This window comes from Aplidium turbinatum, chromosome 3 (genome assembly GCF_918807975.1).
Source record: "Aplidium turbinatum chromosome 3, kaAplTurb1.1, whole genome shotgun sequence".
NCBI lineage: Eukaryota > Metazoa > Chordata > Ascidiacea > Aplousobranchia > Polyclinidae > Aplidium > Aplidium turbinatum.
The window spans coordinates 32,663,353-32,687,122 of NC_137474.1; the positions used below are offsets into that span (position 1 = coordinate 32,663,353).

General features: G+C 41.0%; 1 protein-coding gene across 2 annotated transcripts in view; it reads right to left on the bottom strand.

The window, feature by feature from the left end:
* Window positions 1–6,120: 6,120 nt before the first annotated feature.
* LOC145766008 (Na(+)/citrate cotransporter-like) overlaps window positions 6,121–23,770 on the bottom strand; it is a 33,721-nt gene continuing 16,071 nt past the window's right edge. Inside the window, exons 9-12 of one of the 2 annotated variants that reach the window (XM_082577661.1) lie at window positions 21,767–21,882; window positions 15,908–16,069; window positions 10,025–10,162; window positions 6,121–7,658 (exon numbers count right to left, since the gene is read on the bottom strand). In XM_082577661.1, coding sequence (XP_082433787.1) covers window positions 7,518–7,658; window positions 10,025–10,162; window positions 15,908–16,069; window positions 21,767–21,882 — 557 coding nt within the window. In that variant the 3' untranslated portion in view covers window positions 6,121–7,517. Of the gene's footprint in view, window positions 7,659–10,024; window positions 10,163–15,907; window positions 16,070–21,766; window positions 21,886–23,770 lie in introns of both variants that reach the window. The other variant, XM_082577660.1, reaches the window with a different exon arrangement.

Genomic DNA, 23,770 nt, shown 5'->3' on the forward strand with positions numbered 1-23,770 from the left:
CATAAAAGTTCTTGTTTTCATGGTACAGCATTACTTTAGCCTTTTAATTGGTTTGTGTTCATTTTTTTTTTCGTTGCTTTGATTTTGCTAAGCGTTATGATAACAGCAGCACTTTGAGTATCTTGTTTCTTTATTGTAAACATTATAATGTTGGTTGTGACAACATCAATCATGGACAGATATTGTCCCAGACAGCAAATCAACCGTTTTGTAGATTGATTCAACGTTGAATCAATGTAAAAACGGTTGATTTGATGTCTGGAGATGCAGGTTTCTCAACTATAGTAAGATCGGTTACTGATAAAAAGATGTAGCAGTTTCATACTTGATTGAGCTTGTTCTATCAGTAAAGTTTAAACAAGCTCAGTTGGTTTGTTGAATTCTACATATGTTTTGTTGAGAACAAATTAGTTTTTGAATTTGTTTTTGCTCATGTGTGTGATAGATTTTAATTGTACTGTCAGGTACAAAGAATCAGGCCTCCATAAGTGATCGAAGTTTTTACGTTGACCAGGCCTGGCGTTTACTATGGCCATGGGAAATTGTTTTCCATGTTGGCTGTGTGACATATTTTGGCTGTAATTGTCCGTATTGCACTGCCTACGATTGTCTATCTGTACGTCTTGAAATGCCGCAAAAAGTAGTAAACGTTTACCGGTAGTCTATTTTGAAACTATTTTGCGGCATTTCGTTATTTTTTAACTTGTTCAATGTTCATATAATAGAAAACTTATCTTCTTCGCAGTTTAACACCAATTCTGTCACTTTACTCCATAAGTAAATAGTCAAAATTAAGGCATTTGGAATTTTTAGGCCCATGCCCAGTGCCCACATCTTTATGACGTCAAAGCGTTTTGAGTGTCGAGTTTTTACCTAAAACCCCCCGACCTCAAACTTTCTTAAAATCAAACCTGGTGAAAATTTGAAACATACCAATAGACATTGGACATGCAACAAATATGTTGTGGTTATATATTGAAAAATATCATCGTAACTTCGTTGGTAACCTTGCCGTGATAACCCAGACAGCTAATTCGTAATTTTTAATTGATTCAACGTTTGCAGATGTCTGGGAAATTGCCATTACGCGATTTAAAATTCGATTTTTTTTTAGGTGGTTTGCTAGCCGAGCCATTTCAATTAAAGATTTGGCTTAATTGAACTATAAGTTACGTTAAGTGCTTCTCGCTTCAACCGATTATCTTAAAAATTGGACTTATGTTGCTAATGTATTGACCGAAAAATTGACTTTTATTGACCAAAAAATAACACTTTTTCTGTAGATACTTTACATGTCATTCATTGCAAGTATTAATATAAAGAATGAAGTATCGCAAACAGTTTTTGATACAAAGTCTAGTTGGTTCAACTTCTGTTTGTATTCAAAGGCGACATTTCTTAATTGATTTCATTCACTCTTATTATATGTCAAATTTACTTCACTGGTTTTATGAAACTAGTATCGGGCAGTATTTTTACATTTTTATTACGTTTCATATTGTCACGATTTATTCATGTTCTTACGCTTGTGTGTTTATTGTAAATTTTGTTTTCTTTTAAAACACCTTTTCAGTGAACTACACCCAGCATGACGTGATTGTGACGTCGCAATATACGTCACAGATTTACGTGAATAGACAATGTTCCATGAAACACATGTTTTTGGAAAAGTCTTGATGGCTAGTGTGGAGGCTACACCGGTATGGTTAGCGAAACACAATGCTCGCTGTTCTATAGTGAGTAGTCAGGTAGTGCTGACGCCAGGAAGATCGCTCCTTTTCAACAAGTAGTTTATTGATGGTTTACCGTGATCTGTAAATGTTGTTTGTTTAAGCTGGTTTTTTAAGGGGGTGATATCTTCGCCACAAAGTTCAATATCTTGTTGTTGTCTGAACCCCTTTCGTTTTATAACAATGGTTCGTAACCTAAGAGCCTCGGACACTCAAGGGATGCGTGAGAGGTTTTGAGGGGTCCGTGAATTTTATTTTACAAAGAAGTGCAAAAATTAAAAGGACGACAATTCCTAGAGCCATGTTTCAGAACTAGCTTGACAAGTTTTCACTTGGAGCGACGTTTAAATGTTCGCTGACTTGACAGGAGTCCGTGGCTACAAAAAGGTGGAAACTAGTGTACTGTAGCATTAGGGTGTACCATTTTTCAAAAAGTTTTTAGAAATTATTGCGGCTATGTATTACGGGTTTCCACTTTTGTTAAAAAGTATTTTGGTACAGTTTCAGAATTTTTCCGCCAAAACTGTGGTTCTGCCGCCATTTTGAAAAAATGTGGCGTCCAGATAAGATATTATGAAAATCTGCAGCCTTAAACTGGCGCAATGTGATCATATAATATGTCGATTACAGGGTTTTTGGGGTCGCAGAACACGAATCTGAAGTCAAAAGTGCTCTACGACAACAATTTTGCAAAGTAAAATTTTACCACTTGAAATTTATGGTGAAATTTTGCAGACATGGACACAACCTGACCAAGAATACTTCACCCCAGAATGAGCATTCCTGAAATATTGTCAAACTGTTGAAATAACAACACGATTCATTTACAAACAAATTGAGTTAATCACTCTCAAACACGATCCATCCCTGTTTCTTCTACATGCTATTCCTTATGCTTCAGTCCTGATTGATTTCAATTCCCAGTATTTCATCAACACAATAGCTTACCAGAGTTATGCAAACACTCAATTCACTGAATTTTTGACGAATTTCTTTAACAATTGAGTTTGGCTAAGGTAGCTTTTTGGTAATTTTAGAACTGTTCTCTGTGCCTTTGCAGTTTGCACGACAAGCAAGAGAGCTTGCTGGTGGCTTTCGTCAGAACACCTGTCAAAAAAATCAGTGATTAGCTTAATCCCGCGTTCCACAATATCGTTGACCATCCTTACGTTCAAAACGAATTTGCTTAGTTTCTTATAATCACTGAAATTTTTCCATTCTAATACTGGCATTTGTTGCCACTCTTGATCAGTAAGTTCCAAATTGCTTTCTCAATTGTTGCCTCCAGCAATGTAGCCTACAAGTACCTTGCCACTTCCCTGAATTGACGGCAGTCGTATCAAATACCTTCATCAATGACACCTTTCTCTCTCCAGTCTTCCACCAATTTTATAACGGCCTGTTCCTGAGATGATCTGGTGCCGTCTGGTCTCATGCACCCCCAGAAGCTTTCATTTCTGCATTACCTTCATCATCAAAACTAACGCCAGATACATATACACAGCACTGTTCTGATGAAACATTTCCTCTCATTTTCAGAATCTTACCGGCCCAGTGAATTATTGCCAAATCAGGGGCCTGGAACTCATCTCTGATAATTAATTTGGGAGTGAGAGGACCTATAGTCTTATTAGCCAGTCTATGAGCTGCTGTGACTGATATTAGTATCTTCGACTTGTATGCCGGACGCTTGAGCCACATAGCGAACATTGTTCTTTGCCGATAGCTCATCCAAGTCGATCAGAGGCTAGGCGACGTAATACCCATTTTCTTTTCCATTCAGGAGTTTTCCAGTTGTCACTGTCACTTTCTGTTTCTTCATCTGCACTTAAGTCCAACTTCACGGTTTTCAGATTGTCAGCAACATCCTCTTTCTGTTTCCTTTCACCAGCTGCACTGTGTCGTTTTTCTCTAGCTCGGTCCCGTCTCTTCTACAGAGCATCTCTGCCCAATGCGCAACCTAGCCTACTTGATCTCTCTGAGCTGATTTTTCAGTTGTTCCAAATCTTTCTCCCAGTCAATAATACCGGAATGCATGAGAATTGATCGCGAAGTAATCTTACATATATTCAGAGGATCCTTGAGCTTTTCTTCCATATCACGCAAACGTTTTTTTTAAATGAATCACTATTATTCCTCTCACGCCTGGAATCAAGTTCTAGATACCAAGTTTCATACAAATTCTTCAGATGCCGGTCTATATCCGCATTTTTAACAATAACCTTTCACGATTACTTCTCTTTTCCAGATTGTTTCTCGTTTTTCTTGCCAAATACCTAACCCACGCCAAAATGATGTTTCCATACCAGGGGAATTTCCTCCCTTGCTATCACGATGGATTGGTTGATCGTTCTGTGACTTTCGTCTCTGAGGAACAACAGCCTAGCAAGAACGTCAGAGCTTTTAGGAAGCTTTGGAACACCTAGTCTTTCGCTAGTGTTCCCAATGAGGAAGAACTTTCTTTTTGGTTTTTGTGCCTGTGAGCGGTGTGCTTCACCGGCCGTCTCATTCAGTGCCATTACTGATCGGAATCTTGTAACTTGCGTACGATCACTAGCTACTCTTCGAGTCACTGAGCTAATGATGATCTTCGTCGTGTAGAAGTAAAGCATTTACCCAGTTGGGAGAGTTCACTTCGGCTTTTCGAACTATTTGGTCTGCCGTGGGGTACTCTGTTGCCGTCCATTAGTTAATAAGCAGGTAGGTTAGTAACTAAGTACAGGCTATACTGTGGACTAGTTAGTAGATTTTTATCGGATGTGAAAGTACACGAGAAAATACATGTTAATTTTTCCCTCATACTGATTGATATAATCACACCGACTATAAAAGTTTATGCATAGCCTACATGCATTTCAAGGTTAAAATGACAATAAGATGCTCTTTTCATGTAAATCTGCAGTCCAAAACAGTGTGGTCACATCTATATGTCAAAATTCACTTTGCAAAATTGTTGCCGTAGAGTGTTTTTAACTTCAAATTCGAGTTCTGCGACCCCAAAAACCCCGTAATCAACATATTATATGATCACATTGCGCCAGTTTAAGGCTGTAGACTTTCATAATATCCTATCTGGACGCCACATTTTTTCAAAATGGCGGCAGAACCACAATTTTGGCGGGAAAATTCTGAAACTGTACCAAAATACTTTTTAACAAAAGTAGAAACCCGTAATACATAGCCGCAATAATTTCTAAAAACTTTTTGAAAAATGGTACACACCCTACTGTAGCATGGATCCATGAAAGGCCGTTTCACCTGCTTTGTGCCCTCGCCAATCTTTGGAGTTGGTGAACACAAGGGTTGCCAGATAGTCATGATTAAAGTTAATTATTAGCTGAATTTAAAAAAAATCACCTTGTAGTTTTAATAGTTTTTACTTTGGTCGTCACATTTACGACTGGTTAAGTGTTTTCTCAGTCATGCGTAACATTTTATCAATGTAGAAAGTTTTAGGGGTCACCTTCTCCTGCTGTTGTGCGCCTGTTCCACAAAAATTTATTGTTTTGTATATATTCATCGCAATTGATGTTTCATCTCGTGGTATGTAACCCGCACTTCCAATGATACCATGCGGCCATCTGCATCAACGCTTTTTTTCGTAAATTTTCAACTTAAAATTCAAGAGCAAAAGTTGCATTTTAAAGGGTTGCCAGGTCAATCTAGTCGGATTTATCTGCAACAAATTTGACTTGGCAAGATGTTTCAATTTTTTTTTTACATTTTGTAACTATAATAAGTTTTTAACTGGTATATCATGTTTAATTAACAGGCGTTTAGACACACTTCGCCTGCTATGAACCAGCAAAAGTAAGAAAGATGTGATTTTTACAACAGTCAACTTATCTGAAAACCTTAAAACGTTTTTAATGAGGTAACTTTTGCCATTAGGGCATTGTGTTTACCCCCAATGCGCTGATTGAACGTTTTTTTGAGAAAAAAAGTCTTAGCATCTGTGGTTTCATACTTTCCGTCCCTGAGCAAATTTGTTTGTCTACAGAAGCTTGAGTCGAAAGCTCACCAGCTTTTGAAACTCAGAAATCTCACCTCATAGCCTGCAATGTGCAGGCCTACATCAGTAATCTGCCCATGAAATGCTTTGCTCAAGCGTACACCCCGAGAGTTGAACCATCGTTGCTTGAACTTCCGCCGAGCATTGATTCACTGAGCTAGCGAGGCACGTGCCACTCTAAAGTTAACTCAAACTATACTAGCATTCTCTTGAGTCCATCATGAGTTACATAGTCTTTGTTTTTTGAAAAGGCTTTCCTATTGGTTAATGCATGGCTTTGTTGTCCATTCAAATTATAAGTCACGTTTTTACCTGGCCGTATGTATTATGTCAAGTTATTTCTTTTTTCATTGTTTGTATTGTTTATTCAATGTCGGTTTATTGTTGCAAAATCGCATTATTGTATTTCTTGGAGACAAGTTTTATTTTGTATTTCTATCAGATCAGCAATTTCTGAAAAAAATTGCATCTAGTTGTCATATCTTCTGTTCTGTTTGCCATCAAATGAGTTGCATTCCATTTCAATGCTTACGATTTCGTATATTGCCTTGCAAGACATTGACAGCCTTCTTGTCCATGAAATCATCTCTTGCTGTTTTTTTGTCTTGAAAACAAAATAATCTTCTGACAACAATGAAGTCGTGCTGTGTAGCTCACATATTCAGAGCAGGAATTAGCTTACAGTAAGTTTTTAGTTTGATGCAAATTTAAGCTACTGCATCGGATTTAGTGATTTGAAACATCTCAATTTATACATACAATATTGTACAATTTACTCTCAAAACAGATTATAAAAAGTACTTTTCAACACGTCAAAAAAACAAGTCTACCGAACAGGCTTCGGACAAACATTGTTCTAATAGCTAGGCTACTCCAGTATCAATGTGTTCTGTAGTAGGCCTATTGCCCAAGTGCCCAACCATGTAATGTCCCCAAACCAGGCATGGAGGAATTATTTTAAAAGTAGGTGGGCCCAGAGGCGCAGTAGTCAAAGTCAATCCAACTTCTGGGGGCTTTGCCCCCCAGAACCCCCATTACATTGTTGCATTCTTAATACTTGAAGTAATTTATACATTGTGTTTTCATGGTTGCCCTTCGTGCCTACAAGTGTAAAATTTCCATTTTTGGGCCCGATTTCGCCAAACAATTTACAAAATTGCTTTATGGCGCTGTACAAAATATGGCGATGCACACACAAATAAAAAGGCAACAGTGTACACACAGTTATAAATACCACATGGGTGTAATAATCTGCAGCATTGCACAGCACATGTAATGATATCAACAAAAAGTGATCTTGATCTTCAAGATAACCAAAACTAGTGATTTTCCCCATTTGTGACTATAGCTTAAGGTAAATGCTAAAATTAGCCTACAGGTAAAAGAGCAGTCTTAAACTACTGGCTCAAGTCCACCACAGCCACTCATCACATGTGAAGTGACAAAATCTGTGCTAGCTTTATGAGCATTAGCCTTTAAATCTGAAAATATTGTGCTAAGCTTACAACTAGGACAAATACCACTTTGGCCAAAATTTTGAACAATATGCGTCGACACTTAGATTTACTAAGGCACGGTTTCACAAATAATGACTTGCATTGCCAATTTTTAGATTTTTTAGCCTGTAGTCACAGGCTACAGAATACAGCATAATTCGAAACACCTTCGTCTACTTTCATACAAATAATATTGAGGACAGATCATAAAAAGTTTGCAAAGCACCGAGAAAGTAACAAAGGTCGGCCAACCCCACGCACCAAGGAAAAACAATGTTCTCAAACTCCAGCATTGGTCGTGTTCTGTGGTATTGCCCAATCAGGGAATGATCCCAAACCGAAATAGCTATATCCATAAGTGTTGATGAATAAAGTTACAACCCCAATTCCAATGATATTCAACAGGCTCCCGACTTTGATCTGAAAAGGAACACACTTTTGCTAAGCTTGATCTGCTACTTTTTATTAGCCATAAACTTGGGCCATATAAAGTTTTTAATGGATTATTTCAAATTATTTCGTGCAATGTAGGTTATTAGCCGTAGTCTTCAGAATCAGAAGTAGATTTCTGAGAAAACGTTTTAGGTTAAAAAGTTAAGGAAAGAAGTTGTTGATCAAAAAGAAACAATTTAATTAATATTCTTGATAGGCTATTGAGTGTTGGTAAATTTAAACGAAAGGGCTCATACAGAGCCATCTTCATTCAATTTCAATTCAATTTATTTTTCTTTGTCAGAATGCAAAAGAAATGATATTGTGAAAAAGAAATACAGTAACAAAACTAACACAAGGAAAAGGTGGCAAAACCTTAATGGTTTAAGACGTGCATGAAAGGATCTAATATTGCGGTATATGCATCAATAAATATAGTTAAGCACGGCCACCAAACCTGATACTTTAAAATAAGTTGATGAGTTAGTTAAGAATCAGTCGCCTCCTCGTTCCTGGAGCAACTGGAGCGCCAATTCTTAAAGCAATGAGAACACGACTGAACCCAACATCACAAAAACAAACTAATATACACAGTTACACACACATATTGAAATTACGTAACGGACTATCAAAACAAGGACTATTTACAGATTTCATACAGAAATAATTTAGGGCAGTGGTTCCCAACCTGGGGTTCGCGGACCCCTTGGGGGTCCGTGAGAAAGCATTTGGGGGTCCGTGATTACCTTGATGAATTTTGGAGAAAAAAAAACTTTGTTCTATATGCACGGATGAAGCACCAGCTATGCTCGGGAACAAATCCGGATTTGCTGCTTTAGTAAAAAACAAAGCTCCTCGCGTGGTTGTTACCCATTGCTTCTTGCACATGTACGCCTTAGCAGCAAAAACTTTACTAGCAAGTCTCAAAGAAATTCTGACAAATTGCGTGAAGTCGTTAATTTCATCAAAAGCAGACCTGTAAACCACCTTACTTTTAAAGCGCTCTGTCAAGAAGTAGGGTCAGATTACGAAGTACTTTTGTATCGGTACGTTGGTTATCTAGAGAAGTTTTAAAACGACTGCAACAGCTAAAAAACAAGGTATCAACTCTTTTGAAAGCAAAAGGAAGTCCCCTTTTAAAATTGTTCGAAAGTAAAAGTTTTCTATACGGCGTGGCCTACTTAGCCGATATTTTCGGTCATATTAATAATGTTAATCGTGGCATTCAAGGACCAGGTGTGACAATAATTGATGCAGCTGAAAAACTGAAAGCGTTTTTAGCCAAGTTGCCGGTTTGGAAACGTAGATTGGAAGCAGGTAATTACACTAACTTTCCAATGTTAGAAGATCTTATCGTGATGGATGAAACTCAAAGAGAATGTAGGCTACTCTTTTGATCTCTATTATTATTATTTATTTGCAATCAGACTCAAAGTCCATAGAATTCAAAATTTTAACAGTCATCACACAAAATATCAGACTAACACTATGAGAGAAAATTTTGCGCACTCTTGAAACCCTGCAAATCTCATTTCAACGTTATTTTAATTTAGAACACCTGCCGAACGAAATTGAAACATGGATTCGAAATCCTTTTCTTTTTGACTTGAACAACATTAGCGATGACGATCTCGGTAAAGATGACCTAATTGATTTGACTTGAGATCAAAAGAGTTATTACGCATTGAGTTTCATTCAAAAACTGTGGAAGAATTTTGGTGCTCACAACTGCAAACCTACCCATTCGTAGCAAAGCAAGCGATTATTGTTTTGTTACCATTCATAACTATTTAACCTTTGTGAGGCAGGATTCTCAGCTCTTGTTACAATAAAAACAACATAGAAATCGCCTGGACAGTGGACGTTGAAGATGACATGCGTGTTGCATTGTCAAAAACTCAATCGCAGTTCAGTCGTTTAGTTCAGGAAAGGCAACAACAACCATCTCATTAAATTTGCTTACGTTGAAAAAGTTTCGGCATGACACTTTGGGTCACCTTAATATTCAAATAGGCCTACTGCTGACATTTCTTAAATAACCTTTCATTTTCTTATTTGAGCAACTGTTTAACCTGATATTTGCCGCAGGAGTCATAGCGGCAATGCAATATGACACAGTATAGCCTACAGTAGTTGAGTAGCATAATTATTTGTATTACAATAGTCAATAGTATGTTAATTGAGTTTCAGGCAAAATTTAGGTAGGGGTCCGCAGAATTAATAGTTTGTCTACAGGGGTCCGTGACAACAAAAAGGTTGGGAACCACTGATTTAGGCTATATAAAAAAGGTCATTGGCTCAAACTATACAATATACTTGTCAGATTATATAGGTTTACAGCTCAATTTGCTTACCATGTCCAGAACTTTTAAGTGGCCATACGCAAAAGCGATTGCGTTTGGTGGTGTCGCGACGGGCAACATAAAAGCCATGGATGTTGCTAGTATTGGAGGAACTAGCAAGTAGATTGGATGGACTTCAATATTTTGTGACTGTAAAAAAAGATGTTTTAGCAAAAATATTTTTTTCAAGAAAAAAATGTTAGAAACAGTTTTTACTCGCACTTATTTACAATATAAATTATAGGCTAATTCCTCATCTAATTACTGTATGTTGGTTTCTTAGTCTCATGCTCAGTCCCGAATTAGGCTGTTCCTCATTGTTTATAGCCTACCTACTTTCTGACCCTTTACGTAGCCCTTGTTTAGGCTACATGACAAGTTTCGATCGACTGCGAAAACTCTTCTCAAAATAAGCTTTATGCACATTCCCGGATGTTGTCATCGACATGATCTTCGTCGTATGAGCTGTTCTTCTGGACTATATGTTTGGGCATGATGTCATCAGCCACTCGACAGTCTCGTTATCCAGGGCCTTCAGTCCAAGCGTTCCATGTGGTGGTTGATGGATTGGGCAGTCATGGACAACATGGTCTACTGTCTGGTCTGTGGCGCCACACTCGCATCCCGGTGAGGGAGCCAGGCCCCATCTGCACATGTCTGAACGAAAGCGACCGACGCCGGTTCGTAGGCGGTTAAGCCGGACCCACGCAAGTCTTGCGAGGGACATTCCCGGAGGGTGGGGATCGACGTCGGGTAGGAAATCACGGAGTCGGGAGGTGTTGTTTTGCCACTCCATGTTCCATGTGTAGTTCGTCCAGTGTGCCGCACTTATTCCAAGATCTTCAATGTTGTTCAAAAGCTGTCGTGCGGCGGGCATAAATGGGCGTCTTGATTTCGGTCGCTGCTGTTCTCCAGGTAGGCGTTGGAATGTACTGTGGAGGAGGTGGTCAGGGTCCAGTGCGCGACGAGCAAGGGAAATCATGGCTCCTTTACGGCGAAGCTCAGCAGGTTGGATGCCTGCAAGGATGGGAAGGCAGTCTGTTGGAGTGGGACGCAGGCATCCAGTCACAGTGCGTAGTGCGTCATTGATGGCGGTGTCAATGTGGTGGGTGTTGGAGCTGCGGCACCACACTGGTGCGCAGTAGCCTACTCAGCGGTAGAATGGACGAGGGCCAAGGTAGCTGTGCGAAGAGTTTTCGCATCAGGTCCCCAGCCGGAACCCGCCAGTCGCCTCAAAAGTGCAACGCGCGCAAATAGTTTTTTGCGCAGTGACTCCAGGTGTCGTCGTTACGTGAGTGACCTGTCCAGGGTTACGCCGAGGTAGGTGGGTTCGACGCAGTAGGGCAGGTGTTCGTCATCGGTGGTAATGTTGATCTCACGTTTTTCTTCCTTGTTGTTTAGATGGAAGGCCGCCGACACTGTCTTTGCCTTGCTGAGCTGTAGCTTCCATTTCTGGAGATATGTTGATATAGTTGACATGTCCTGGCTTAGGTTCCTCTCCATTGACTGCCAATCTCCGGCTGGATGCAGGAGAGCCAGATCGTCTGCGTAAGCATACTTCCTGGAGATGGTGTCAGGCAGGTCATAGATGTAAGTGTTAAAGAGGAGGGTAGCCAGGACACATCCTGTAAAATGTTTCAAGCAGCAAAACTACTTAAAGCGAGAAAGCCTCCTACCCCCATCATGATTCAAGATGTCAATGGCAGTTTTGTGCTCTCAGACAAAAGCAAAGTAGAGATTGTAAGAAAATGGTTTCAGCAACAATTTACAGATTCAGATGATGAACCAATACAACCATTCACCGGAGAAGCAAGACCCTTGCAAACACCAATAACCACTGAGGAAGTATCTGCAGCAATTTCTTCTTTGAAAAACCGTCGTGCTGCTGGCCCTGATAACGTCAACAACGAACTCTTCAAATTCTCCAAAGACATAACCTCCGGTTTAATATCACAGACTATTAATGAATCTTTCAAACAACACAAACCAGTATACACCATCGGCGAAGGCATACTAATTGCTATACCAAAACCCAAGAAACCAAAAGGACCACCAGCTAATCTTCGACCCATTGTGCTCCTCAATAGCATCAGAAAAATCTTCTCCATCATCATTTTGCATCGGATTAGAGCCAAAATTGACAGCTTCACTGGACCCTTCCAAAGCGGTTTCAAACGTGGCAGAAGCTGTGCTGACATTGTCTGGGCACAACGTATGCTCGTTTCAGTGGTAATGGCTAGAAAATGGGACTTCCACAAAATGGGAATAGATATGTCCAAAGCCTTTGACACCATCAAACGCAAAAAAATCCTTCAAATTTTAGACCAAGCTGGCTGTGATGAAGATGAACTGCGACTAACCCGCACCCTGCTAGCTGGCACGAAACTGTATGTGCGCATTAACAACGAAATGTCCGCAAACTTTGAGACTACCATCGGTTCCCCTCAAGGAGACAGCCTCTCCCCAATACTCTTCACCTGCTACCTATCTGCAGCATTGAGCTCAGTGCGAGAGCAGTCCTCCAGACCAAACCCCCCTATATCTGACACATGCATGCCTTTGGAAATGGAGTATGCAGACGATGTTGAGTTTCTGGATGAGGAAAGACAGCCACTTGATATGCTACAATCTATTGCTACAAAGAACCTGAAAAACTACAATCTTTTCATGAATGAGACTAAAACTGAATTCACCCACATATTTCTTGCAGACACAAATGAAACTGATACTGATAGCCTACCGATTCGAGGAAACGAAAAATGGCGTACACACAAACTTTTGGGATCATTATTGTGCAGCACTGCCGATCTCAAATCCCGCTGCAATTTAGGCAATGTCGCTTTCAGATCACACTGGAAACTATGGAGCAAGAGATCGAGAATCCCATTACAGTTGCGACTAAGATTGTACAACGCGTACTGCATCCCAATAATATGATCCACAACTGTAATAGCTGGTCTGTTACCAAAGGAAGTCTTGAAAGATTGGATGCCTGTCATCGAAGACATTTACGTGTCATAACTGGTCATACTTGGCCAAACAGTCTTATCTCGAACAAAAATCTCTACAAAATATGCAACAGTGAACTATTGTCTTGCAAGATCTCCACCATGAGATGGAACATGTTTGGACACATTCTGAGACTTCACCAGGACTCACCTCCCCAGAAAGCCCTTGAATTTGCAATAATTGGCAGCAAAAAGTACCAAGGCCGAACCGGACGTCACCGTACCAATCTATTACAACTGCTGAGATCTGACATCAGAAAAGCTGGCCTGGGATCCCTGCTCAGCACACCACATCTCCATCGATTGCAAAACATCGCAAAGGACAAAACAGAATGGAGATCCTATCAACCTTGTTGAAAGACTGATCGAAGCCAGCGGATGCCAAACGATTTGGCTACACTGGCGGCGGAGACAGTTACAATAATAATAATAATAGCCAGGACAGAGCCCTATGGAACGCCGTTCCTGAGTCGACGTAGTCTACTTCGTCGGCCGCTACCGGTGGAAAGGGTAAAGCTGCGGTTTTGCACAAGTTCCATAATCATATGGACCATGTGCCTGTCAGGAAGGAGACGGAGTAGTTTGCAGGTAAGGCGCTGTGCCATACAGTGTCGTAGGCAGCCGTGAGATCGACAAACACGGCGCCAGCCTTATTTTTGCCGAGAAGCTGTCCTCGATCTCTTGGGTCATCAGAGTGACCTGGTCTACGGTTGATCTTCCGTGGCGAAAGCCGGCTTGTTCCCGAGGGATCTGAGGGTCTATTATCGGTTCGACACGGGCGTAGATAAGTCTCTCGAGTACCTTGAAGGGGATACAGAGCAGAGAGATGGGGCGGTAGCTCTTCGGATCCCCTGGGGGCTTCTTTGGCTTTGGGACTGCAACCACAAGGGCTCTTCTCCAGTGTCTTGGGATGCGCAGGTGACGCAAGCAGCAGGAAAGGAAGTCTTTTAACCAGGACCTCATAGTGGGGAAGCTTGGAGTATTAGTTCCGAGCATAGGTGGTCAAGGCCCGGGGATTTGCCTGGCTTTAGGTGCTGGAGGGCGGAGGCAAATTCTTCTGGGGTAAACTCACCAGAGATGTTGCCCTCGACAGGTGTTGGGACCTTCCAGAGGTCCGTCATTTCCTTGAGGACGGACTTGTCTGATTCACGGTCTCTCGTTCTGTGCACTCCATTTTTCACAAGTTGTGAGGCGATGGCATTTGCTGAAATGGGTCATTGGCGACGAGAGGCACGTGATCTGCCAGTGAGGTTGCTGAGTGTACTCCATGCTGTGCGGCTGGAGTGCGTGAAGTCGATTGAGTCTATGGCTTCTGTCCAGCGCTCCTTCCTCTTTGAATCTAATCTTGCCAGCAGGGCTGCTGCTGAGTTGGTGGTGGCGGTGCCCTGGGGGGAACGGAGGAAGTCGCGGTAGAGCCTGTCGCACTCCACATCCCAGCAAGGTATGTAGTTTTTCCGTCGACCTCGCGGGATAGAGTCTTTTGCCGCAGATATGATTGCATCACAGAAGTCATGGTAGGCTTCATCCACTTTGATGGTGTGTGGGGATGGGAGGTACTGCGTAGCTTCGTTTGTGAGGAAGCTGTAGTATTCCCAATCAGCCTTTCTGAAGTTCCATCGCTTGACAGGCTTGCTCGGAATAGGTATGGCAAGCAAGGGGGGCGTGATTAGCGAGGGTCGGTGTTAAGACCTTGGGAACTTCTCTAACACACGTCTGTCCGGCTGGCGATCATTGGGGTCATTACTTGCGAAAGCCAGGTCTGGGTTCGTGCCAGCGTTCCAACGACCGGAGTGGAAGCTCAGTGCGCCCTTAGGATCGTATAAGAAGGCGAGGTTGTTGTGATGTTGATATTTGATGGCGACGCAGAAGATTCGAAAGCATCTTTTTAGGATTTAAAAATTTATTGTTGTGGAAGTCATACAGTAGGCTATGTAAGTACACTCTTGTTTATATTTCTGTTTGAATAAGGGCCCAATAACTGATTGCCTGCCGGATTTGTACTGATAGATTAATGTAGGCCGACATGTAGGCCTAATTGCCTGCTGGAAGCGTGGAAACCGTAATGACTGTTGGTGCTACTGCTCAGCGAATCAATGCCCTTGTCCTCTGCTAAACCTTATGCTGGCCTAGTCCATTGCTCGCGCTCAGTTCATAAATTCGTAAGTTTGGATGGTGCTTAACTAGCCTTCTTAATCCACGCCGTGCGTGCTCCCTGGTGGTCTCAGTGGGGCCTAACCCTATCAATTTTCACGGTTCTGCTGTGTGTTGGATATCCTTTATTGCATTCTCTTAATGTATGTGCAGTCCACATAGCTACTATTGGTCGCCAAATAGAATCAGTAACTCAACCTGTGGTGGTTACACTGTAAACAACAAAAAAGGTTTAGCCTACATCACAGCAATCTGTATTCACACACAGGCCGTGTCAACGTGCGAACCCACAATGATAACTAGAGGCCGATGTAACTTTTATTTTGAACTTTAGGCTAAATTAGCCTACTTACAGCCTACTATTTTATTCTTTGAAATGTTAGTTATGAGAAACCAAATTGCGGTAGTGTAATCGCTGAATCTCAAATTGCTGCAAAACTTCTGGATTGAGTTATGAAATCATTTGTATAACTGCAATTATATTGATATTTTGCCAAAAACATGTCTTGAAAAGTTTATATGCATTCTGATCTTGTTGAGGAACATGAAAATTTGTCGTCACAGGATGTATGTTATATTTCAAAAACTAGATGACATAAGAAAAACTGATGACATTTAATCAGCGCCCCAAACATATTCTTAAATAAGTCCAACATTTCGCCAGGTATCAAAGAAAAAAAAATTTTTTGACCAGGTTGTACAATTGCTTTTTTGGATAAAAAAAAAAGAAACTCACCAGTGTAGCTAAAATGGGGACAAATAAAGTCGCTGTAGCGACGTTGCTGGTAACTTCAGTGAAAGCGCAGAGAATGATTGTGATTATTAACGATATCAACCAAGTGTCGATGCCTTGTAAGAAACTGAGCTGATCACCCAACCATTGAGAAAGGCCGGATTCCTGAATAAAATATAGAAACTTCAAATAGCTTTGTCTAACAGCAATAGCCTAACTGAAATGAAACAAAATGGAGTGGAGGATCATTCATGTTTGTGGTTGGTTGTCTTTATCCTAGGACTGAAAAAGCCTTGAGAGGTTATTCCTGGTAGCTTCGCCTAGGCCTACTTGTAGAGACTTTTGACGCAGGGCCGGTCTTACCGAGATTGACAGAGTGAAGTGTTCTGATTGTCACAGTGTTGTTTCTGGGGAATTATTCCATTCACTAGGTGCCGCTAAATGTATAGCAGCCTTAGAATGCTTTGTTCAAGCGCACACCTCGAGAGTCGAATCAGCGCTGCTTGATCTTGAAGCTTCTTCAGGGGCGTTGACAGGGGGGTTTAGGTGGTACTTTTGGACCCGGGCCCGGAATATTTAAGGGGCCCGGATTTAAAAAATTCCCGGCGACTTCAAACATTATCAAAATCTTAATATAATCAGATCTGAAGGAATTGCCATCAGAGGTTAAAACAGCCATTTCAGCCGTCAGATGGTAAAGTACCGGGCCCACTTCATCTTTCTGGTGGTAAAATAGCCACTTCTGCCACCAAACAGTAAAATAAGAATTTAGTCTAGTATAATGATTTCTCTAACCACGAATATTACCCGTAACACGAATTTCAAAATAAACAGGCTAATATTTGTTCAAACTCAAAAACTGAAATGGCACAGGTAAGAAGATTACTATCCCTATTTCTGCACTAAAAATTAGACCAAAACCGCTTTTCAGATTGCAGCAATCAGCAAATGTTTGACCTAGGCCCAAACACCTTTCCCAAATCAAATTGAAAAGTTTCTGACTGTCTGCAGTGCTGTAAATTCTCTTCTGGTGAGCCTAGAATGACCAGTGAAATATCAATGGAATCGGGAAGTAATACGCTAGCGCCATGTGACAAACAAAAGTTCAAAAAAGCTACCGCTAGATAGAGATAGTAAGTTTTGCGGTTCAAGAAATTTTAAGATTGCGCAAGATTTGTTAAATGACCATGCTTAAACGACATCAATAAAAGTTCATACACAACCTTTATATTCATAACTTTGTCGATGAAGGGGGCCCGAAAATAAATTGGTACCGGGCCCGAGAAATTCTGTCAACGGCCCTGAGCTTCTTCGTTTACGAAGTCACGCTCTAACCAACTGAGCTATCATCCTCTGTGAGTCGTGTGAGACGTCTCGATATTATGTGGATCAATAGACTAATGATAATCATACCATTCATTAGAATCAGGGTTGCCACCGACATGGACCCCAAAATAAGGACAACCAAAAATTAAATGTTTATACGGAATGAAATAAAAAATTTTGAACAAATCTTTGCATTTATACCAGCCATGACATGTCACATTCCATACTTTTTGCCGGAAAGAATCTTTTCCAACAACTTCTTGTTTTTAAAAGATACTTCGTGCTGAGATTTGACTGCCCTTTCACTATGTTTCTTTTCTTGGTCCACTGAACCGAAGCAAGAGAGAACACTTGCTCCACAAACACATTACTGACCGGAAGGAAGCTGATGCTTACCAACTTGTAGAGCAACGAAAAAGAATCGTCTCCAGTAAAGATCTTCATCCACTTTCATCCGTACAAAACACATTATCTGGAAATCTTCTTGAGCAGATCATTAACACCCGAGACCTCATCAAACAACTCATCTTTTATTCCATTGGCTGATCAATTTGCTTTGCCAACCGCTTGATTTCCCCGTACTCAAATGTTTGATCTCTTAGCAGGGTCCAGTTCATATGCGTTGGACGCTTTTCAAATCGATACCATCTTCATCCAAATTCGGTTTTGTCTTCACTAGTGGGGGTAACCGATTCTTTCCTTTCAGCGATTGCCTTCACTCCTATTCTCCATCTAGTTCTGTCCATCGCATCGTCATCCTTTAGTCCGAGTTTGTGCCTCATTCTTCACCTATTTCTTTCATGTTGTTTTTGGGCATTTCCGTTTCCTCTTCCCATCTACCTTCGGCAGGATGGCCGAGTGGCCGAGTGGTTAGCGCGTTGGGCTCGCAGTCGAGAGCCTACATGTTCGACTCCAGCCACCTGCACTTGCTGTTGTTTCTCTGGGCAAGAAACTTTACGATAATTGCCTCTACCCAGTAATCGATTTCGAGTGATGGGTAGTACCAAATTTAAGTCATAAGTAGAGTATACAACCGGAAACAGACATTGCAGTCGGCTGCAGCGTGGGTCAGGTGTAGCCTACGTCGGAAGGCGTACACCGATGCATAGCGCTCAAGTCCGCTTTCCGCAAAGCAGGATAAAGATATGAAAAACAAACAAACAAAAACAAACAAAGTCAATGTCTTTCAAAGAAAACTTCATTTGTCCCTCTTTAGTAGGCCTACATGTCCATACCATCTTACTCCGTTTGCCCTGGCAAACTGTTCCATAATCTCCCTCATCTCAAGCACATCTATCGGTCTTCAGTCTTTTTCCCCTTCTAGTTTTTACTCCTCACATTGCTCTCACCATTGCCCTTTCCGTTTTTTTCAAAATATACAGTTTACTCTCTCTTAATATCCATGTTTCGCTGCCATACAATATTGCACGCAACTCCGATAGACTTTCTTTTTCATTTTTGATGAAAACTTTTTTCCATATAACATTTCCCCACATTCCTTGAACTTTGCCCAACTCAGCCTTGCCCTTCTTGTCACATCTGCTTCGCATCCACCACTTCCATTTATTTGATCACCCTAGTAACAGAAGTTGGTCACTGTTTCAATTCCATATCAAAAACTCTCAATTGCAATCCCCAACTGAATGTTTTCTTTTATCACATTTCCCACAAATAAAACAATTTGCCAGTCTTGCTGTTGCTCTCATCGTATTGACACATCTTGTATGTTACCAAAACACCAGGCGACTTATTGTTATGTTCAAAAAAATATTAAAGTTTTGTAATTGACGAAAAATAAGACAAAATAAGGACTCAAATCAAAAACAAGGACATTGCTTAGAAATAAGGACACAATTTTTTTCTAAGACCTTGCCCTTCACAGTAAGGACAAATCTTAGAAATAAGGACGGTATGGCAACCCTAATTATAATCCATGAGGCGTTGAAACAAGTAAAAGTTTTTAAATAGACTGCTTTAGTTCGACAGTTCATGTGAATACAAGCGACAGGAAAAAGCAAAAAGTGTCAGGCGTGATAAGGAGCATGAACAAAAAAAGTTGAAGAAATTCTGTATAATGCGATGGTGAGACCAGCAATGTTGTAGCCTTGGTGATTGAAACGGTGAATGTGACAGGAAACAGGTAGACTTGGACAACTAGATAATTCTATTTGTCTAATTCGATAAATCAAAGCGAAATGTCGGTAATTCTAATTCTAATCTAATTCGGTAAAAACTTGTTTGCTCCAATTGCAGTTCTTATCCAATCTCCAGTTTTGCTAAAAATTTTAGTTTGTCCAACAGTATTTTTTGGCAAATGGAATGATACTGCGCTCTTATCAACGTTATACAAAGAAAATGCAATAAAATGATCAAGATCAAAGTGTCATTGCATCCCTTGAACAGCAAAGCCATGAAAAATTCGATTAATTCATCAATTCACTGACGTTAGCAGGCATGGAGGAACCACTTGGGCCTGGGCTCACCTACTTTATTTTGCCACCCACTTTTCAAAGCCAAATTTCTTTGAAAAGGTAGCGAAAATGGCAAGTCAGAGAGGAAGTTTCAAAAAAAGGTCTTCACTCATTTGATACACACTAGTTTGATTATCTTTGATAGCTCAATGATGAAATCCAATCTTGAAACTTTTCTGTTGAGCCCACTATTGATGGGCAACACGTGTGGGTGAGGTGTGATTGCGTGTGATTGGTGGAGCAATATATCAATCAATACAATTATTTTGTATGGTCTCTATGGGTGAAACAATGATACCATAACATATGCACAGCAGTTATGCACGTAGGCTACTGTATACTGCTGCAGATTCTTACTCCCATGTCGTAGGCTATTCATAACTGTGCGTGTGTTGCTGCCTTTTTATTTGTGTGTAGGCTACATCGCCATATTTTGTACAGCGCTATAGAACAATTTAACAATTTGAATTTTTTCGGCCAAATTGGGCCCAAAAATGGAAAATTTTTGCTTGTTGGCACGAAAGGCAATCATAAAAACACAATGTATAGTGTTAACGATTTCAAGTATTAGGAATGCAACAATGTTATTGGGGGTCTGGGAGGCTTAGCCCTCCAGAAGTTGGATTGACTTCGACGGCTGCGCCTCTGGACCCACCTACTTTTAAAATGGTTCCTCCATGCCCGGCAGTCAGCAAATGAGCTTTTTTTTTTACATTGAATCAACTTATTTAGACGTGAAATCAATGTAAAGAAAAACGGTAGGCCAACTGAGTGATTCAACGTATTCAGACGTTGAATCAATGTAAAAATGAACTGTTAGGCCAATTGGGTTCTTAAAATAAATCAAATGGCTTCTGTAAATGTTTCTTAGTTTCAACCTATACCTAGTCAGCAAAAGTTCCCTTTTTTAAATTACACGAATACATTTTCTACACTAATACTTCAAGTTTTTTTCACAGTGATTGGTATTTCGGTTTCTATTTAATTTTAAAAACTCACTGGAAAATGAGTTAAAAATCGTTTTTTTTTTTTTTTTAAATTGAAGCAACCTGTCAAGCCCCAAGATTGGCAACCCAGCAAGCCTTCTTGGAGCGTCGTGTTGTGACGTGATGGGGCGTCCAATTACATCACAATATTACGAATTGGCTTGTGTATGGCTGATTAACTGTTGAGTTCGTTTCATCTACGCTTGCAACCTCGAAAAAAAATTTGCTCGTTGGAACCGCGGTTTATGTTTGGAATCAGATCAGAGTTTGGAGTCAATATTCCCAAAATATTTGGAGCAGGAGTGGAGCAAGGTTACGTGACAATGCAATGACGTCACGTTTCAAAAATTCGCGCCTTAGCAAGAAGTAGACGTCATAGTTTGGAGTCGACCAAGAAATATAGGATGAAGTACGTGAAATAACTTAGTAGGCTATTCCATGCAAAAGCTGATTTATGCCTTCACTACTTCATCTTTTTTGCTATTTTTTTTACATTAAACCCTAACCTTCAGGGTTTTGGGCTAAAAAATAGCAAAACAAAGGTAAAGTTGTAAAGGCGCCATTTACACACTTCACCCTGTATTTCATGGTCGCTTTCAATCTATGATGTCATAAAATTTTTATCCAGGGCGTAAACTTGTATACCAGCTCCCAGTTTACTTCTTATACTTATAGAAGCATTCAGACCTCTGAATGAATTTGTAAAGTTAGAAACATGTGTGGTCAGTGTGATCAGAGAATATTGGATGCATCCAATATTATTCATTTATCCAATAAAATTAAAACTATCCAACTACAAATTTCTTAGTTGCTTGACCAGCAGCCAGATTACTGAGAGTAGACCTGAGGTTTCGGGGAGAAAAATATTTTCAAGTACGAGAACTCGCTTAGTTAAGCCAGTGTTCCAGCTTAGCTGTTCGCACTGGAGCGTATTTTCTCTTGCTTGCTTTCGCTTAAGTTTCAGTAAGCAAAACTAAGCCCGATTATCTAAAACAAACAAAAAGTTAAGTAAAACGGTCGTGTAGACGTACCTTTAGCCTATCAAATTAATGTCTGCGATTAGATTGTTGGCCACTTACCGTTGCTCCTTGAGCCAAGGCAAAACCTCCTCCAAGTAAGAACACCACGCTCCATGGAAACACCTTCTGCATGGTGTTCCAGTTCAAAATTGCAGGCACAGGCGAAGAAACAGATGCTTCTATATAGAGTTTGTTTTCAAAAGTTTGATGAAAAGTGGCAAGATATATAGACCAAACATGGTGTTGTCGGCTACAAATGATAGACTACGGTACGTTGAATATTTATCAGTTTAAAAATAAGTTGGCTAAAATTTGTAAAAACATGGTTTAGGAGTTAATCAAAAAATAAAGAGGCCAAAATGCAGAAACTAAATTCATGTTCAGCATACGTTTCGAAAACTATACTTTCTTCATCGTTAGTGATATAAATGTAAGTAGGTTATAGTTTTACTTTTGATCAACAAAAAAATTTAATCGTTGTAAACCTAAGTCTTTATTGCTAAGCTGTAGTAGACTATTGCGTAGCCTAATCACTTTAAAGTTACAAGGTTTAGAACAAGGATCGGCAAATTACGGCCCGCCAAAAAAAACATCCTGCCGCGTTTTCTCAATTGACTTTTAATAGTCTACTGAGGACATATACATATATCATTGCAAATATAGAGAATACTGCGTGCCAGTAAACCTGTTTGAAACAATATCTAAGGCAGCGTAAGCCTATCAATCAAGATCCCACAAGAACAAGCGGGGTTCGGAAGAGGAAGATCAACAGTCGACCAAGTAACAAAACATCGATGAGAAGTTTGAAGTTTTTCTTCTCTTCTTCGTCGTATGAGCTGTTCTTCTGGACTATATGTTTGGGCATGATGTCATCAGCCACTCGACAGTCTCGTCATCCAGGGCCTTCAGTCCAGGCGCTCCATGTGGTGGTTGATGGATTGGGCAGTCATGGACGACATGATCTACTGTCTGGTCTGTGGCGCCACACTCGCATCCCGGTGAGGGAGCCAGGCCCAATTTGCACATGTCTGAACGAAAGCGACCGACGCCGGTTCGTAGGCGGTTAAGCCGGACCCACGCAAGTCTTGCGAGGGACATTCCCGGAGGGTGGGGATCGACGTCGGGTAGGAAATCACGGAGTCGGGAGGTGTTGTTTTGCCACTCCATGTTCCATGTGTAGTTCGTCCAGTGTGCCGCACTTATTCCAAGATCTTCAACGTTGTTCAGAAGCTGTCGTGCGGCGGGCACAAATGGGCGTCTTGATTTCAGTCGCTGCTGTCCTCCAGGTAGGCGCTGGAATGTACTGTGGAGGAGGTGGTCGGGGTCCAGTGCGCGACGAGCAAGGGAAATCATGGCTCCTTTACGGCGAAGCTCAGCAGGTTGGATGCCTGCAAGGATGGGAAGGCAGTCCGTTGGAGTGGGACGCAGGCATCCAGTCACAGATCGATGAGAAGTTTGAGGTTTGAGTCTGGAGCAGTCTTACTCGACTTTACTGTGGCTTTGGTGCTACTTGGCACAGGGGTCTCACAAATTATGAGAGATAATCCCAGACAGACACATGGTTAAATTTATTGTCGAACTTATCTCCAACTGCAGCTTCACTCTTAAAACCTGCGACAGAATGAAAAGTCGCAAAGACGTTTAAGAAATGGAGTTCCACAAGGATCTGTTCTCGCCCCATTGCTGCTACATCTATAACCTTCAGAATTGCTATGGACGACAAATGGCTCCTCTTGCCCCATCGTGCGAGTAACATCTGCACAGAAGCAGATGAGAAACGAAACTTGCCAACAAAGAGCCTCCGCCCGGACAACGCAGCCGCAAGGTGCAATTGATAATTTCAGACGCCCCACCATTCTGCAGCTCAACATAGAAGGCTACACAACAAGAAAGATCAAAGTTGTGGAGCAGGTTGCCCATATCAACCGGGCAGTCGTCACTCTCTTACAAGAGACCCACTGCACCTCTGCAGATAGGCTAGTTATGCCCAACTACACGCTAGCCGGGTCTATCGTAAACAGGAAGCACGGCATTGCTACGTTGTGCATGAGAGCCTAAAGTGGA